This window comes from Grampus griseus (genome assembly GCF_964374135.1).
Source record: "Grampus griseus genome assembly, chromosome: 1".
NCBI lineage: Eukaryota > Metazoa > Chordata > Mammalia > Artiodactyla > Delphinidae > Grampus > Grampus griseus.
Genome location: NC_139017.1, coordinates 34,916,787 through 34,936,745, shown reverse-complemented (window position 1 = coordinate 34,936,745; position 19,959 = coordinate 34,916,787). Strand labels below are relative to the sequence as shown.

The window sequence follows — 19,959 nt, the reverse complement described above, 5'->3', positions numbered from 1 at the left end:
GAGCCCGTGCTCCACAACAAGAGAAGCCACTGCAATGAGAAGCCCGTGCACGGCAACAAAGAGTAGCCCCTGCTCGCCGCAACTAGAGAAAGCCCGTGCGCAGCAGCGAAGACCCAACACAGCCAAAAATAAATAAATAACATAAATAATAAGAATTCTTTCTGGGGAAAAAAAAACTGATGTTGAAATATGGCACGTTAAAATTATTTTGTATTTTAAACTAAATAGACTCTTGCTGCCACCTCCCACTGCCTGGCACATCCATGTAATTGCTTTCAAATTGATCTCTGCTTTTGAAAAGTTCTTCAAATTGTTCTCTATTAATTATGCACATTCAATTTAAACCTCATACCTGTGTCCTAATCAATCAATCAATATAAGCCCATGCAAAGATAATTCTGACGTTATTACAATTCTCACATGTCATGAAGTTATATTATAATATACAGGAACCATTAAGTCAATCCTATTCAAAATTGACCAGTTCTTATTTCTGCATGGTGTTAGTGCTGGCATCTAAATTTTCCAAGGAATGTAAAAGAGATGAGAAGTCAAAGTTAAGATCAACAAAGATGAATACAGGTTTGGAAAAATAGCAACTTACAAGCAGGGCCACCCAATCAATACACATGCGAAGCTGGTGGCCTGCAAAACATCTCATCCAACTATACAAAATGGCCCTGCGCGGATGATTCCTTAAAACAATTCTTTGATAATCCAAAGATTTTTAAGAAAATACAAAATATAAAAACAAGCTGAAATCATAGAAAATCATTCAGATTTAGGAAGCGTAAGCATTGGCTTCATTGGCTAATGAAGTTACAGAAGCCCCCTTCCCTTTAGAACTTCAAAAGGTAACAGATACCGATCTCTCTGGCCAGTTCTTTACAGAAACAATAGTATCCCAAAAAGGGAACAAATAACCTAAGTGGATCACTTCAAAGCCCTCTAATTCCAAGTGTCCAATTGCAAGACCTAATTGCACCACATAATCTCCCTTCAAACTGCAGAATAAACACAAGTTTAACTACAAATGAACACTTAGGGAGAGTCTGAAAGGGTAAATCATTTTGAAGATATTTTTATTCTTGGCTAGTTTGAACCTAAGTAGGAAAGGTCAGCCAGGAACTCCATGAATCAGGATTTAGTGGGAGTGGATTTTAACTCCAGCCTCACTGTGGTGCTCCCAAAGCTACCAGAAGCAGCCCGTTATGCTCCCCACCTTGCAGGTGGCTCAAGGAAAGGTACGGTGGCCATGGTTCCTATCAGAGCTTCTGTCCCACAGAATCACCAGCTTGGGCAGAGGAAAGTACATAGCCATTGTGGCCCAAAAGAGCCAGACGTAACTGGGGCTGCACCAAGGTGTGGAGCCTGGATGAGTGGCGGTGCTGGCTCACCTCCCCTTCCTGCCCCGTGACCGTGCCCATGTGCTGGTGCTGCTGGCACCAGAGCTGCCTGCCACACCCCACCTCTCAGGTTGACTGATTGGCACCTAAGAACGATCACCCCACGTTCAGTTCTTCAACGGATATGGCAGGACAGATGCGAATTTGCTGTTACAAGAGAATACATTAATGAAAAAAAACGTGTGTCCAAATTTGAAAATGAGCAGCCTAAAAAAACCACCATTGTTTATACAGAACAGGAAACATATACATTCTTCTTAATCTATGTTTAAGACTTAAAATGTAACAACAACTGAAACAAAACACGTAAGTTTTTGACCTCTCATTTTATTTTTCCATTTCTAAAAATTTACCTCATAGAACAATTTTTGGACTGTCCTAATAAAAATTAAACAAACTGGCCCAAACCAGATACATCCAATTTCTTCCTTCTCTACTTCAGTAATTTTATAAAATCTTAGGGACATTTACAACAAGAAATAAGCAATATATTTAGCTTTTGTTGACCCGTACTCTGACAAGAGGACTTCTCTAACTCCAGATGGAAACATCATCAGTAGGGAAGTTGATCACTGTGGTCCCGGGTGTTATCAACCTTAATGCACATTTACTATGAGTATCTGATGAGCATATGTGTCTCAGTGATGGAAAACTCCAAAACAAAGTGACTTCAGCCCAGTGGTGAGCACCTTGATAGAAGGATTCATAAAATGCTTGGATTTTAACATCTAACAGTTTTTGATGTGTTGGGAGAAGTATTTCTGCTAAGTGTATCTTAAAACATTGACAGGTTCTTTTCTACATGTTTAAAAAATAAAATAATTCATATTCTAAACAGAGTTTAAAAATTGATGGGCTTCCCTGGTGGCGCAGTGGTTGAGAGTCCGCCTGCCGATGCAGGGGACATGGGTTCGTGCCCCAGATCAGGAAGATCCCACGTGCCGCGGAGCGGCTAGGCCCGTGAGCCGCCATGGCCGCTGAGTCTGTGCGTCCGGAGCCTGTGCTCCGCAACGGGAGAGGCCACAACAGTGAGAGGCCCGCGTACCGCAAAAAAAAAAAAAAAATTAATTTTATAAAACCATACTACTTAACCTTGCATTAGGAGCTACATCTAAAGACGGACCATCTTATAGAAATTACCCACTTGTTTAATCGTGTGTACCTTTGACATCCTGGGCCTCACGAAGGAGGTCAGTCACCTCTCTCTCTGCTTCCTTTAGTCTATCCTCAAAGGCTTGATCCGTCACCATCTCATCCCCAGTTCCAAGGTTTGCAATGAGATTCTCTAATTCCTGGAGTTTTGCTCGATGCTCAGCAACCTAAGCATAATGGAGGAAGAAAAGGGAAAGGTAGGGTGTACAGACATTCCTGAAGAACTCAACTGTACTTCCTGTAGGAACAATAATCAAAGTGGGTACTCTAGAACAGGGGTGCCCAACCCCCAGGCTGTAGACCGGCAACAGTCCATGGTCTGCTCGGAACCGGGCCGCACAGCAAGAGGCGAGTAGCGGGCGAGCGAGCAAAGCTTCATCTGCTGCCCCCCATCGCTCTCCACGGCCCGCATTACCGCCTGCACCATCACCGCCCCCCACACACCCTGTCCACGGAAAAACTGTCTTCCACGAAACCGGTCCCTGGTGCCAAAAAGGTTGGGGACCGCTGCTCTATAAATATGAAGGTCTATACACTCCATGTATGTATACTTTTAAGTAGATAACATGGGTAGTTTTTCCTCATTCCTCTGGCTTCAAAAGAAAATCTGGTTGATTCCTTTGACGTTAAACCCTACATGCTGATGATTCTCCAGTTCTGACCTCTCCCTTGCGTTTGAGATTACCTATCTGATACCCCCACTTGGCTCTCTGATAGGTATTCTCAACCTAATATCCAAAATTCTATCCTTGATTCTTTCTCTTAAATATGTATTCTCTGAGTCATCACCATCTCAGTAAGTAATGCCTACAACTACCTTAAGCAAAAAACCCAAGATCCATCCTTGATTCTTCTCTTTCCCTAACTTTACCCTCTCTCACACCCTGCCCTGCAGAACACACATATAATATTTGTCCAATTCAATCTAGGCTTCCCCTTTTGCCCCACACCTAACCATCAATCTTCACACAGCAGAGTGCTGTTCTTAAAATATAAACTGGATTTCCCAGCTTACAACTCATTAGTGCATTCCCACTGGATTTGGAATAAAATCTGAATTCCTTACTCTGGTCAACATGGTGCAACGTAAGCTGTCTCTACCAACCTTTCCAGTCTTATCACAAACCACTCCCCCCTCACTCAGCAGGCTCCAGACACCCTCCAGCTTTGAGGCCTTTGTACCCCACGTTCCCTCTGCCTGGAACAGCCTACCCACCACTTCTCCTTTGGTTTGCTCTTTCTCATCCTTAAGATCGCACCTTAAGTGAGTTTCCACAGATGCTCTATATAAAGTAGTTCTCCCCAGTTATTCTCTGTTTGTATTCTTTCTTGCACTTATCTCAGTTAGTATTTCTTTAATTTTTATTATTTGTCTCCCAACTGGAACTTGAGTCTTTGAGAACAGGGACTGTGTCTATTTTGTTCACCATTTTTTCTCTAGAGCTTAGAGCATAGGAAGTGCCCATTCAACATCTGCTGAATGAATGAACGCATGCACTGTTGACAGCTGACCTTATCCTTTACCAGTCGGTAACAAGCTGGACATTCCTGGCAGCCAGGCCAAGACCGATTGTAGAAATAGTTCTCTTCACACTGGTCACAGCGATTCCCCACAAAGCCTTCTCTGCATGCACAGAGACCATCATCTTTGCACTGGAGGGAAAGAGATCCCTCAGGATGACAGTCACAGGCTGCAGAATAAAGGGAAAAGGTACATAATAAGGAAAAAAAGGAAGAGTGCATTTTCTTTTAACTCACATTGATATCAATAAGCCAACTGTATTATCATTATAATTAGATGCTTTGTGAAAAACAGGCTGATTTAGGAGAATTTAAATGGTTAAGCCTGCTTAGCAGAGAAGCCAGACATTTTTAAAACAGGAGTAAATTTTAGAGTGAGCATCTTTTGGAGGGGGCACATTTCACGTGACTGAATAACTACAGAAATTAGTCTATTATAGAAAGTGCCCTTTTTGTGCACTTCGAGAATTTATCTCTACCTTCATCTCTCCACTGTTTTTCTCTCACTAAGGAACTAGAAAACCCAAATGCTAATGCTTATTTTCCATTATTTTATAGTTTGTTTACTCATTTTGTTCTCTGAACGGAGTCAATGACTTATGCTACATTCCACAGGAGAAATGAAGGAATTCAGAAAGCAAAAACCCAAACTGTTCCGCGGCCTAATTCCAAGCAAGTGTTTATGCCAAGGAGCAGCAGATGTGGACATGTAACCGCACCAAAAGGGCCCCAAGGGTGGGAAGCAACTGAGCCAGTAAGTCAACAAACACGTTTGAGCAGAATCCCTCACTGTTTCATTTTCTGCGCTAAGGTGATCAATTAAAAAGTTTCATTAAGCACGGGGAAGGCTCGGTAACCAAAGGGTAATCATCTGGAAAAATTAAAGACTAGAAAAAGGAAGAATCAGAAACACTGTAAAAAAAAAAAAGACATAAATAGGGTGGTTGCAAAGAAACTAGAGAGGCTTTCGGTCCTCTGAGTTTTAAAAAAATGGATAATATTTCTTGAATAAAGCATCTGTGATGATCTGGGCACAGCCCTGACTGTGAGCCATGTGGCTACACCGAGGCTGTCAAAGTCCTTTCTGGACTAACAGTTCTAACTGGAATGAGACGAGACTTTGCCACCAACGCCCCTTACGTTTACAGCCTTCAGGTCCAAACCCAAAGTGGTTGACCTCGCAGTGCTCGCAGTGCTGACCGGTGATGCCAGGCTGGCACTCACACTGGCCAGTGTGGATGTCACACTGTCCATTGGTGGAACCCAAAGCATGGCAGTCACACCTGAAAATGAACACACGACATTTCTCAGGTAAGTAAAACAGACTTTAAGCAAACCTTTCTTTTTTGTTCCTTTCAGCATAGGACTGATGTAATTTGTATTAGAAAACAGAATGTTAAGGGCTATTATGACAGACGTTAAGGGTTATTAAAACCTGAGGTTCAAGTGATTTTCATGAGTTCTATTCAGAACTTCTTTTTCTAGCCTAACCCACACGAATACTTTTATTTCACTACTAAAACGACTACCCACGGCTCTCCAATCTGGCACCACGTGGGCGCTGAATAGGAGGTTTGAAAACAGGAATTCCCAGGCAACTGCAACCCTTGAAGGTCTGATTCTAAGCATCTCAGAAAGGACCATATAATTTGTATTGTTAAAAAAACGTTGCTCAGGTGACACTGACACAGCTGGGGCCACTGCATTCCACTCTTTTCTCTCATTACTTAATTACAACTCTCCAGTATTGCCTCGAAAGGGTGCCTTGCCCATTTTAGGCACTCAAATAATTCCTGAACAAAGCCAAGCCAACTATGAACCATAACTTATAAAAATTCATCTCTGACAATAAAAGAGCAGAGGTCACTTGAACCAAAGGCAGCCGCCATCTTACCTCTCACAGCCCTGCCCGCTCTGCAGGTTGTAGAATCCAGGGTCACAAGCTCCACAGTCCCGGCCGGTCACGTGAGGCAGACACTCACACTGCCCGGTCACAGGGTTACAGCTGCTCTGCTGCTTCACGGTCCCGTAGGGGTTGCAGTCGCAGGCTAAGGCAGGAAGACAAGAGACAGCAAAAGATGCAGATCATCTGAGAGAAATACTGAAGTATAAACAACACAAATAGATTCTTTAGATTTGAGTTATCCAGTACAGTAGCCACTGGTCACTGGTGGCTACTGAGTACTTGAAATGTGGCTCGTCTGAATTGAGATGTGCTGTCAGTGTGAAACACACACTGGACTTCGGAGACTTGGTGGGGAAAAGAACATACATCGCAAAAATTTTTTACTGATTACTTGTTGAGATGATAATACATTAGATAGGTTAGGTTAAATAAAATATAGTGTTAAAATTAATTTCACCCGTTTCTCTTTACTGTACTGTGTCTACTAGAGAAATTTAAATTACACAAGTGGTTTGCACTATATTTCTATTGAACAATGCTGCATTCGACCAAACAACTGTAAATATTTAAAGAGACCGTGCAATGATTCTCAGAACGAATGAATATAACTGTGACGGAATCTGGCCGATGGCCAATTACCTTTGCACTTGTCTGCTGGATTGGGAGCCAGGGGATTTCCAAAAAATCCGTCTTTGCACCGGTCACAGTAGAAGCCAGCCGTGTTATAGATGCACTTCAGGCACTCTCCCGTCAAGCGATTGCAATTTCCAACTGCATTGGGATCGATGTTGTCATTGCACTGGCACAGGCGACAAAGCCTCACAGGGCCGTTTCTACCCAGAGGGTCTCCAAAGTAGCCGTCATCACAGAGCTCACATCTTTTACCTGCGCAGGAGACAATCTGATGTTATGAAAGAAAAGGCCTTAGATGTTTCTAGTGCTACTGGTTACAAACAGTCTGGAGTAAACATCAGATGCAAGGCAACGTGGGGCAGTGGACATGGCACCAGCCTAGGAGAGCAGAGGACCTGGGCTGCAGTCTTGGCATGGTGAGTGACCTTGGAAACATCTCCATTTCCTTATTAGAAAGATAGCACCTGTTTTGCCTCCTTTGTTTCAGTTGTTTTGAGGATTAACTGAAATCATGCACTAGGAGTGCTTTGTAAATGAGTCCAGCTCAGGTTGATTAACCTTTCCAGTCCCAAGGGCTGGTACATTCATCTATGTTTGTTTTTTCCGATAATATTGAGAAAAATGAAAGATGACTCTTGATACCATACATTTCTTATACCACAGGGTGGGCAGGATCATTCTCTTAAAAAATAAACGGCATGTGCTAATGCTCGTTTGAGCAGTGTCAGCTGGCACAGGAGAGAACTTGGAGAGCATCATTTGCCACTCACTTCTATTACAACTAAGGGAACAGCCAGGTTGAGAAACTTGCCCACAACCAAACAGCCGATAGTAAAAGAGACAGAGGTGGAATTCAGGGCTCTTTCCACTGTGTTAAACTCACAGCTCCTCATCCTTCTTTTTCCACTTCCCCACTATTATTAGCTCAAGTTGTGTTCCTGGTATCTTTGTAGGCAACTGGGCCTGAATTACCTAAACTTTTTGGAGAAACAGAGGTTTCTTCATTTACTCATCCCACAAATACTAACTGAGCATCTACAGACACTGCTCTAGGTTATCAGGGTGATGTGGTGAACAGGGTGGATGAGGTCTCTGCTCTCACAAAGCTTATGAAGCAACTGAGGGAGACCAGTTCACAGACATATAAATAAACAAGATCACTTCAGAGAGCGACACACATAAAAAAGTTAAACAAAACAGAAACCATGACAGAGAGACAGGGTGAGGGCGACTTCATACTGGGTGGTTAGAGAAAAGCCTCTGTGAGAGGAGACATTTGGGATGACAATGGAAAGACACAAGAAACAAACCATGATAATATCCAAGAGAAGAATGTTCCAGAAAAGCAAGATGAGCTTGTGGAAGCAGTAAGAGACAACCATGTAGGTCACAGTAAGGAAAATGGGTTTAAAGTACAGTGAGATGCTATCAGGGTTTTTTTAAGTGATGAGATCTGATTTACATTTAAAAAGTATTATTCTGGCTGCTCTATGGAGAATGGGTTGTAGGAGAGCAGAGTGAAGCATGGAGACGAATTAGGAGGCTATTTCAGGTGAGAGATGACAGAGGAGTAGACCAGGGTGGTGGCCGTGAAAGTGGTAAAGAGTGCTCAGATTTGAGAACCAGCAACACCTGCTGACTGATTGCTCCTAGGAAATGAGAGACAGAAGAATCAAGGACAAGCCTCAGATTTTTAGCTTAAGCAACTAGGTAGATGGTAGTGTTTTTACTGAGATGAACAAGACTGGGGAAGGAACAGGTTAGGGTTGGAGAAAATCAAAGATCTAGCTTGAATTTGCTTAAATTTGACATTCCTTTAGCCATCTGATTCAAGATCACACCAGAAAATATTTGGTACATTCAAACTAGTGAGATTTGAGGAGAGACATTCACAGAAAAACAGACAGGATGAAAAGGCAGAGGGCTATGTACCAGATGAAGGAACAAGATAAAACCCCAGAAAAACAACTAAATGAAATGGAGATAGGCAACCTTCCAGAAAAAGAATTCAGAATAATGATAGTGAAGATGATCCAGGACCTCGGAAAAAGAATGGAGGCAAAGATCAAGAAGATGCAAGAAATGTTTAACAAAGATCTAGAATTAAAGAACAAACAAACAGAGATGAACAATAACTGAAATGAAAAATACACTAGAAGGAATCAACTGCAGAATAACTGAGGCAGAAGAACGGATAAGTGACCTGGAAGACAGAATGGTGGAATTCACTGCTGAGGAACAGAATAAAGAAAAAAGAATGAAAAGAAATGAAGAGAGCCTAAGAGACCTCTGGGACAACATTAAACGCAACAACATTCGCATTATAGGGGTCCCAGAAGGAGAAGAGAGAGAGAGAAAGGACCAGAGAAAGTATTTGAAGAGATTATAGTCGAAAACTTCCCTAACATGGGAAAGGAAATAGCCACCCCAGTTCAGGAAGCGCAGAGAGTCCCACACAGGATAAACCCAAGGAGAAACACACCAAGACACATAGTAATCAAATTGGCAAAAATTAAAGACAAAGAAAAATTATTGAAAGCAGCAATGGAAAAACGACGAATAACATACAAGGGAACTCCCATAAGGTTAACATTAAGAGCTGATTTCTCAGCAGAAACTCTACAAGCCAGAAGGGAGTGGCATGATATACTTAAAGTGATGAAAGGGAAGAACCTACAACCAAGATTACTGTACCCGGCAAGGATCTCATTCAGATTCGATGGAGAAATCAAAAGCTTTACAAACAAGCAAAAGCTAAGAGAATTCAGAACCACCAAACAAGCTCTACAACAAATGCTGCAGGAAGTGCCCTAAGTGGGAAACACAAGAGAAGAAAAGGACCTGCAAAAACAAACCCCCCAAAATTAAGAAAATGGTAATAGGAACATACATATCGATAATTACCTTAAATGTGAATGGATTAAATGTTCCAACCAAAAGACACAGGCTCGTTGAATGGATACAAAAGCAAGATCCATCTATACGCAGTCTACAAGAGACCCACTTCAGACGTAGGGACACATACAGACTGAAAGTGAGGGGATGGAATAAGATATTCCATGCAAATGGAAATCAAAAGAAAGCTGGAATAGCAATACTCATATCAGATAAAATAGACTTTAAAATAAAGAATGTTACAAGAGACAAGGAAGGACACTACGTAATGATCAAGGGATCAATCCAAGAAGATATAACAATTATAAATATATATGCACCCAACATAGGAGCACCTCAATACATAAGGCAACTGCTAACAGCTCTAAAAGAGGAAATCGACAGTAACACAATAATAGTGGGAGACCTTAACACCTCACTTACACCAATGGACAGATCATCCAAACAGAAAATAAGGAAACACAAGCTTTAAATGACACAACAGACCAGACAGATTTAATTGATATTTATAGGACATTCCATCCAAAAACAGCAGATTACACTTTCTTCTCAAGTGTGCACGGAACATTCTCCAGGATAGACCACATCTTGGGTCACAAATCAAGCCTCAGTAAATTTAAGAAAACTGAAATCATATCAAGCATCTTTTCTGACCACAATGCTATGAGATTAGAAATGAATTACAGGGAAAAAAAAGTAAAAAACACAAAAACATGGAGGCTAACAATACTAAATAACCAAGTCATCATTAAAGAAATTAAAGAGGAAATCAAAAAATACCTAGAGACAAATGACAATGAAAACACGACAATCCAAAACCTATGGGATGCAGCAAAAGCAGTTCTAAGAGGGAAGTTTAGAGCTATACAAGCCTACCTCAAGAAACAAGAAAAATCTCAAATAAACAATCTAACCTTACACCTAAAGGAACTAGAAAAAGAAGAACAAACAAAACCCAAAGTTAGGAGAAGGAAAGAAATCATAAATATCAGAGCAGAAATAAATGAAATAGAAACAAAGAACACAAGAGCAAAGGTCAATAAAACTAAAAGCTGGTTCTTTGAGAAGATAAACAAAATTGATAAACCTTTAGCCAGACTCATCAAGAAAAAAAGGGAGAGGACTCAAATCAATAAAATGAAAAATGAAAAAGGAGAAGTTACAACAGACACCGCAGAAATACAAAGCATCCTAAGAGACTACTACAAGCAACTCTATGCCAATAAAATGGACAACCTGGAAGAAATGGACAAATTCTTAGAAAGGTATAACCTTCCAAGACTGAACCAGGAAGAAATAGAAACTAAGAACAGACCAATCACAAGAAATGAAATTGAAACTGTGATTAAGAATCTTACAACAAACAAAAGCCCAGGACCAGATGGCTTCAAAGGTGAATTCTATCAAACATTTAGAGAAGAGCTAACATGCATCCTTCTCAAACTCTTCAAAAAACTGCAGAGGAAGGAACACTCCCAAACTCATTCTATGAGGCCACCATCACCCTGACACCAAAACCAGACAAAGATACTACAAAAAAAGAAAATTACAGACCATTATCACTGATGAATATAGATGCAAAAATCCTCAACAAAATACTAGCAAACAGATTCCAACAACAAATTAAAAGGATCATATACCATGATCAAGCGGGATTTATCCCAGAGCTGCAAGGATTCTTCAATATATGCAAATCAATCAGTGTGATACACCATATTAACAAGTTGAATAATAAAAACCATATGATCATCTCAACAGATGCATAAAAAGCTTTTGACAAAATTCAACACCGATTTATGATAAAAACTCTCCAGAACGTGGGCACAGAGGGAACCTACTTCAACATAATAAAGGCCATATATGACAAACCCACAGCAAAAATCATTCTCAATGGTGAAAAACTGAAAGCATTTCCTCTAAGATCAGGAACAAGACAAGGATGTTCACTCTCACCACTATTATTCAACATAATTTTGGAAGTCCTAGCCACGGTAATCAGAGAAGAAAAAGAAATAAAAGGAATCCAAATTGGAAAAGAAGAAGTAAAACTGTCACTGTTTGCAGATGACATGATACTATACATGGAGAATCCTAAAGATGCCACCAGAAAACCACTAGAGCTAATCAATGAATTTGGTAAAGTTGCAGGATACAAAATTAATGCTCAGAAATTGCTTGAATTCCTATACACTGATGATGAAAAATCTGAAAGAGAAATTAAGGAAACACTCCCGTTTACCATTGCAACAAAAAGAATAAAATACCTAGGAATAAACCTACCTAGGGAGACAAAAGACCTGTATGCAGAAAACTATAAGACACTGATGAAAGAAATTAAACATGATACCAACAGATGGAGAGATATATACCATGCTCTTGGACTGGAAAAATCAATATTGTGAAAATGACTATACCACCCAAAGCAATCTACAAATTCAATGCAATCCCTATCAAATTACCAATGTCATTTTTTACAGAACTAGAACAAAAAATCTTAAAATTTGTATGGAGACACAAAAGACCCTGAATAGCCAAAGCAGTCTTGAGGGAACAAAACAGAGCTGGAGGAATCAGGCTCCCTGACTTCAGACTATACTACAAAGCTCCAGTAATCAAGACAATATGGTATTGGCACAAAAACAGAAATATAGATCAATGGAACAGGATAGAAAGCCCAGAGATACACCCACATACCTATGGTCAACTAATCTATGACAAGGGAGGCAAGGATATACAGTGGAGAAAAGACAGTCTCTTCAATAAGTGGTGCTGGGAAAACCAGACAGCTACATGTAAAAGAATGAAATTAGAACACTCCCTAACACCATACACAAAAATAAACTCAAAATGGATTAGAGACCTAAATGTAAGACTGGGCACTATAAAACTCTTAGAGGAAAACATAGGAAGAACATTCTTTGACATAAATCATAGCAAGATATTTTTTGATCCACCTCCTAGAGTAATGGAAATAAAAAAAATAAACACAAAAATAAACAAATAGGACCTAATGAAACTTAAAAGCTTTTGCACAGCAAAGGAAACGATAAACAAGACGAAAAAACAATCCTCAGAATGGGAGAAATATTTGCAAATGAATCATCGGACAAAGGATTAATCTCCAAAATATATAAACAGCTCATGCAGCTCAGTATTAAAAAAACAAACAACCCAATCCAAAAATAGGCAGAGGACCTAAATAGACATTTCTCCAAAGAAGACATACAGATGGCCAAGAAACACATGAAAGGATGCTCAACATCACTAATTATTAGAGAAATGCAAATCAAAACTACAATGAGGTATCACCTCACACCAGTTAGAATGGGCATCATGAGAATATCTGCAAACAACAAATGTTGGAGAGGGTGTGGAGAAAAGGGAACCCTCTTGCACTGTTGGTGGGAATGTAAATTGATACAGCCACTATGGAGAACAGTATGGAGGTTCCTTAAAAAACTAAAAATAAAACTACCATATGACCCAGCAATCCCAGTACTGGGCATATACCCAGAGAAAACCATAATTCAAAAAGACACGTGCGGGGGCTTCCCCAGTGGCACAGTGGTTGAGAGTCCGCCTGCTGATACAGGGGACACAGGTTTGTGCCCCGGTCCGGGAATATCCCACATGCTGCAGAGTGGCTAGGCCTGTGAGACATGGCCGCTGAGCCTGCGCGTCTGGAGCCTGTGCTCCACAACGGGAGAGGCCACAACAGTGAGAGGCCCGCGTACCACAAAAAAAAAAACAAACAAAGACACATGCACCCCAATGTTCACTGCAGCACTGTTTACAATAGCCAGGTCATGGAAGCAACCTAAATGCCCATCGACAGACAAATGGATAAAGAAGATGTGGTACATATATACAATGGAATATTACTCAGCCATAAAAAGGAACGAAATTGGGTCATTTGTAGAGACGTGGATGCATCTAGAGACTGTCATACAGAGTGAAGTAAGTCAGGAAGAGAAAAACAAATATCATTTATTGACGCATATATGTGGAACCTAGAAAATGGTACAGATGATCCAGTTTGCAGAGCAGAAGTTGAGACACAGATGTAGAGAACAAACGTATGGACACCAAGGGGGGAAAGCGGTGGGGGTGGGGGTGGTGGTGGTGGTGGTGGTGGTGTGATGAATTGGGAGATTAGGACTGACATGTATACACTGATGTGTATAAAATGGATGACTAATAAGAAAATAAATAAATAAACATAAATAAACAAAAAACAACAAAAAAATGAAAATTATGTCCCTATTAATATTTAGTTTAACTTCCTTATATCAAACTATTCTCTTTTGAGAAATGGTAGGGAACTCTGACTAAAATGTTTATATACAGCACCATCCTATGCAGTGTCACACACTGGTGAGCATTTTTTCAAGAATAATTTTCCAGTGATTAAAAATTCATGGGATATTAGTATATTAAGAAATTAGAACATGATAAAAATGGCATTTCAAAACATCAAAGAAAAGACAGATAATTAAAAAAAGACTTGAGGAGAGTTAATAAAACATACTACCCATAGAAGGAAGGGGATAGTGTTGAGAAACCACAAGTAGAGCATAGCACCTGGGATAGTAACTGCAGGGCTCCAGAACCTTGGCCTCAGAGGGGGGGTGGAGGGAGCAGTTACCAGAACCTAATAGTTTCTAACTTTCTTAAAAAGGGCTGTTTGGAGAAGGTCACCTGCCAAGAGCTGGTAACTTTGATTAAGGTCACCAAACCACAAGGACCCTACAGAGAGGGGGCCTTGGAATACATACTCTGCCCTCACTCTCCTTCCTCTCTCTCTCTGATCTCCTACATGCTTCCCACCACCTGCACTCAAATGGAGGTGGCCATGTGATGTAGTACATGCAGGCCTCATCAGGGTGGAGAAGGATAAAGAATGGATATGGAGGGGCAGATGGAAGGCTTCCAGCCCACCATCCAAGTGGAGACAGCAAGTAGGTAGCTGGTACTCAAGAGAGTGAGGTCGGGGCTGAAGACATGGATTTTGCAGTTGTAGGCACAGAGGGGCTTTTGAAGCCTAAAGATGAGATTTGTTCACCTAAGGAGAGAATATAGATAAAGCTAACATGAAAGGCCTAGGTTGAGAAACAGAAGTGATCAAAGGAGATCCAAGAGAAGAGAAGAAAAGTAGAAGAAAACCAAGGTGAGGGAAGTATCACAAAAAGCAACAGGAGAAAATGTGTGGAGCAAAGTGAGTAGTGAACAGTGTCCAGTGCTGCTGAGAGACCAGGTCAGATAAGGACTGAAAACTGACCACTGCATCTGGCAAACAGAGACCACTGATGAGGTAACAGAAAATGTGGCTGGGGGAGGAGGAGGACACGAAGAAACAGGATGTTAAGAGAGGACAGGAAGCTAGGGGCCCTTCTTGCCTCTGAGGCAAATATTCAATAGTTTCCAGACCCACACCCAAGATCCTTCTCCAGATTAGGATTAAGACACCATTTCAGTTCTGCTTTTTCATCAGGTAGTTTAGCTAGTCTAGATACGATCCATATTTAAAAAGTCTTAAAACCTGTTCTGAATAAAACTCAATTAAAAAATCTGCTAGAAAACTTAAAACAGAGCTACATGATAGCCCATGAAAAGCTCTTATTGCAAAATATCTTCCACAGCTACAGCTAGTCTACCCCTCTGTCTCAGAGCCTAGGATGTAGGTTCAAGTCCAGGCTGTACTACTTATATGACTTCGGGCAAATTATAGACTTCTCTTAGTCTTGGTTTTCCTTATTATCCCTCCCACACTGTGAGTGGCGTCTTCCTTTCTTCTCCTTTAGCACTCTTGTGTGTGTTCCTTTATCTGAACTAACCACACTGTATTAAAATGATCTGTGCTTTGCTCCACACTTTTAGACCCTGAAGATTAGGGACCCTCCTTTATTCATCTTCATGTTCCAAAGCCATGCACTCAAAAAATTTTGTTGAAAAAATGATTATTATTTTTAATTTACCTATAAAGATTGTTTAAAGTATTAAATTAAATGCAGAAGCATTTCACACATGAAGATTTCAATGACTATCAGCAGTTATTCATATTCTTCAACAATTTTCTAAATGAGGAACATCTTACTTTGTATCTGCAACCTCTATTCATTTATTCAATAGATACTTGCATTCATTCAACAAACACATGTGCCAAACACTATTCTGGGTGTTAGGGACACAAAAGTGAATTAAACAGACAAAAGTTCCTGCTCTCAAGGAGCTTAAACTGGAGGTGGAGGGGGAAGATAGGTAATCAACAAATGAATACACATAAAAATATCAAGTGGCTAAAAAGTGCTATGAAAAGAAGTAAAGCAGGATATAGGAAAATAAAGAGTGATGGCATTGGACTTCCCTGGTGGCTCAGTGGTTAAGAATCCACCTGCCAATGCAGGGGACACAGGTTCGATCCCTGGTCTGGGAAGATCCCACATGCTGCGGAGCAACTAAGCCCGTGCGCCACAACTACTGAGCCTGCGCTCTAGAGCCCGCGAGCCACAACTACTGAAGCCCACGCGCCCTTAGAGCCCACATGCTGCAACTACTGAAGCCCGCGCACCTAGAGCCCGTGCTCTGCAACAAGAGAAGCCACTGCAATGAGAAGCCCGCGCACCGCAACTAGAGAAAGCCTGCACGCAGCGAAGACCCAACACAGCTAAAAAAAAAAGACTGATGGCATTATTTTTCACAGGGTCTGTGCTGTTTTCATGCAGACTTCTACATCCTAATTAACATCCTCAAGAACTGCTATAGATCATTTCCTTCAATCCAGGTGATAACTAACAAAACAAATACAGCTGACCCTTGAACAATGCAGGGGTGGACTGATCCCTCTGCACAGTCATAAATCCTTATACAACTTATAGTCATCCAGCCCCCACCTTCTACGGCTCCTCTGAATTTGCAATTCCACATCCATGGATTCAACCAACTGTGGATTGTAGTACTGTAGTATTTACTATTGAAAAAATCTCATACAAGTGGACCCATTCAGTTCAAACCTGTGTTGTTCAAGGGTCAACTGTATATTTCACAAATCTGATTAGTGACTAATATGTGTATAACATTTCCTAAAATCTCCTATATGATACTCCATCGCTCTATAAGCATCCCGAATAATTTTACTTCACCATTTGTACTATTTAGTATAGATATGAGAACGACTCCACAATGCCTAACTGTTTAGTTTACTGTCCAGTGAAACAACAGAATCAGTAGAGGGATCTCTTATCAAAATGCTCTATTAAGTACTTCTGAGAGTAGACACTGAACGAGGGATACTTACTATACTCTGTGGCAGCAGAGTAAAAGGTCCTAAGAACCTGGGTACAGCAGGGAGGGTTCATTGAGGAAAACCATCCTGGGGAAGTGACGTTTCAACTCAACCCACAGAACAGACAGGAGTTGGCTAAGAAAAGTGAGAGAGTCGGGTAAGCACTCTAAAGAAAGAGAACAGGACGTGGCAGGCCAGAGTCGGGCACACCTGAGCCCAGGAGGGCAGGAGCAGAGGGTACAAGTGCAGCGGTGGGTGGTGGGGAATGAGGCTGGAGAAGTCTATCTCTAAGAGACTCTGTTGGGCCACTGTTTTCTTAAAAAAAAAGGAGAAAAGAGTCAAAAATATGAAATTCTACACTAACTTCTACTCCTTATTTTTTCAACTACCTTAAGCAAATGATTGGCTCTCCCTGTGTGGCACTGCCCTTGTGCTCGATGTGCGGTCAGGGGAGAAGTGGAAGGAAGGTGGAGTGTTTTAATGTTTCCCAATGATTAAAGAATGTTTTGATGAGACATGAGAGATACAGATTATGAGCTCAGTGTTTTGGTTTTTCTACTTATGTTCATGCTCTCTAGCAGTATCTTTTGAACAAAGAGCTTGTAATGGAGTCAAAGTCTGTATCAGAAGCCTGGCCAGAACCTCTCCATTACGTGGAGGCTAAAGTCAGTGGAAGAAAGGGGAACGGTCAACAGTGAGCCCCCGTCTCCTCTGTGAATCAGCACAGGCAACTCCTTGAGTAGCCAGGAAAGATCTAGTCTTATGTTCTTATCAAAAAGAAAGAATCTCAGAGAATGGGAACAGAGGTCTCATCCAAAGCTCTACAAATATTTTTTTCCCCAACTAAATGTGATGGGCCCTGATACACTGAAAGGACTATTTAGATAAAGAATTTAAAGAATTTTAAAATTACCACTTTACACCAAGAATCCCAGGGCAGCCTCACAAACTAAAACTCAAGTTTTGATTCGCGTCTTGTAAGGGAGAGTATATTGTAGTGATCCTCCTCTTTGGAGCCAGAATGCCTGGGTTGAAATTCCAGCTGCTCCAATGACTATAGCCATGTAGCCTTGGACATGTAACTTAATGTCTCTGTGCCTCAGTTTTCTTAGCTGTAACCTGAGGATAATGCAAGAAGCTATCTCAGAGGGTTGTGAGGATTAATGAGGCAGTATATGTTAAAGTGCTTAGAAAAGCACCTGGCCATAAATATGTTAGCTACTCTTAGTAATTGATATGCATTTTACAAATCCATAATAAACCTGTTTCCTACAAAACTTTTGCCTACTAGGAAAACTAACCATGGAACCAAACAAGAAAATCCAAAAACCTCCAAAGTCCTTCTTCCCAAGGTGTTTCTGTGGATAGAGCAGACTTACCAGTGGTGCCAGTAGGACAGTTGGTGCACACCACCTCCTGTGTCTTAGGGACAACAGCACAACTGGAGCCCCCAGGACACGGACAGGGCTGGCAATCAGAGGAGGTGCCCACGGTTGAATCGCCATAGTACCCGTCACTGCATTTCTCACAGTGGGGCCCGGCGGTATTCTCTCTGCAGTTACAAACACCTATTTGGAGAGCAGGTGTGAGAAAACAGGTGAGTGTATAAGCAAATAAGACAATGAGCATTTCCAACCACCTGCTAAAGAGAATTTAGGTCTAGCAGCCCCCAAAGGTCATCTTCTCACCTGTCTCAGGGTCACAGGTCTCACTGTGCCCATTGCAGGTACAAAGCACACATGGACTGTATGGTCCAAGACTCGGAGTTTCTCTTCTGTAACCGGAGAGGCACATCTCACAAAACTGCCCTCCGTATCCCACAGGACAGGTGCAGGACTCCACCCAAGTCGCAGGGACCCCAGGCCCGGGACGAGCGCTTGCCAGGGTGACATCATCCAAATATCCAGCACCTGTGTATGATGTGGAGAAGAGGATCACTGAACTGGCTTTCGTATTCCAAAACTTCTTGCAAAGTCAATAATGCTAAGGGGTAACCACACCCAAAATTTCAGAGACAATCAACCATCAGTTTAATTCATCTGTTGGAGAAGATAACCAGAAAATAGCATGTAGAACAATTATGTGCTACCTGGTGCTAAGTATCTGGAATGGTGGTAGAGCAAAATTCATTTTTTAAACACACACACACACACACACACACACACAGATTTGTTGGATTTTACAGTCCTCCCAATCACCAATGTGAAAAATGAAAAGCACTGGGCAATAATCTGGGGCAAGAAAAGATAAAAGGAAGAATGTGGAAATAACAAGAGTTTAAGGCTACAGCCATTAAGCCGTGTTTTTGTTCTTTTCCCACAAAATCAGGCACTGATCATTAGAGCTCAAGGATAAGAAAGCAGGGAAAGCACCTGTCGACAAGTACCACTCAAATTATATTTTTTGCCCTGCATAAAACAGAAAAAATAAGTAAACAAGTTCTAATAATCAGGGCTACTTTGACAAATATGTAATTATTCCAAAGCTGTTATGCCGTATATCATAATGCTTTCCCGTTTCCAGAAGAAAATAAAAATAGAGGAAGCCTTATATTGGCTTAGCCCAATGGTTCATCCAACCTAACAGTGCACATGACAGACTCAGCAGGAACATCCTATGGAAGAGGCAGGTTTTGATTGTATCATCATATTTCCCTTTAATTTCCATTCCACTCCTGTCTCTTGCACTCTTATCTTTCAAGTGTATTTCCCCATGCTATGAAATATCACTTGCTGTTTATATAATCCTTAGAAACTGATGACCTGAGGCTAAAGGACAGCTCTTCTATTTCTGCCTTGAATTTAGTTAACTTTTACTACATTTATGGGTTTTTTCAACATTAGATCATGAGAGACATCTCCACTGTTAACGTGCTTCCAACTTCAAACATTCTTAAGCCTCCCCATCCTAAAAGTACTCTTTCTTCGATCTGTCCCTACTCCCTAATTAGAGTCCAGTCCCTCTCTTTTCCTTCTCTCACAGCCGAACTTCTTAAAAGAATAATCTGTATTTTACTTCTTCACCTTTGAATTTACTTAATTTGTGATCTAATTTACTTAATTAAATCACTGCAATCTAACTTCAGTTTCAACACTTTTTTTTTTTTTTTTTTTCCTGCGGTACACAGGCCTCTCACTGTCGTGGCCTCTCCCGTTGCAGAGCAC

The 19,959-nt window shown here is 41.1% G+C and overlaps 1 protein-coding gene across 1 annotated transcript in view; it reads right to left on the bottom strand.

Annotated features, from left to right (window-relative positions):
- The window catches only part of LAMC1 (laminin subunit gamma 1), a gene marked incomplete at its 5' end in the record, with an annotated part of 122,799 nt that overhangs the window by 15,854 nt on the left and 86,986 nt on the right, over window positions 1-19,959 (bottom strand). The window contains 7 exons of the mRNA XM_082663389.1: window positions 2,569-2,725; window positions 4,071-4,249; window positions 5,220-5,362; window positions 5,974-6,127; window positions 6,625-6,870; window positions 18,175-18,363; window positions 18,484-18,705. Coding sequence (XP_082519515.1) covers window positions 2,569-2,725; window positions 4,071-4,249; window positions 5,220-5,362; window positions 5,974-6,127; window positions 6,625-6,870; window positions 18,175-18,363; window positions 18,484-18,705 — 1,290 coding nt within the window. The remainder of the gene's footprint in view (window positions 1-2,568; window positions 2,726-4,070; window positions 4,250-5,219; window positions 5,363-5,973; window positions 6,128-6,624; window positions 6,871-18,174; window positions 18,364-18,483; window positions 18,706-19,959) is intronic.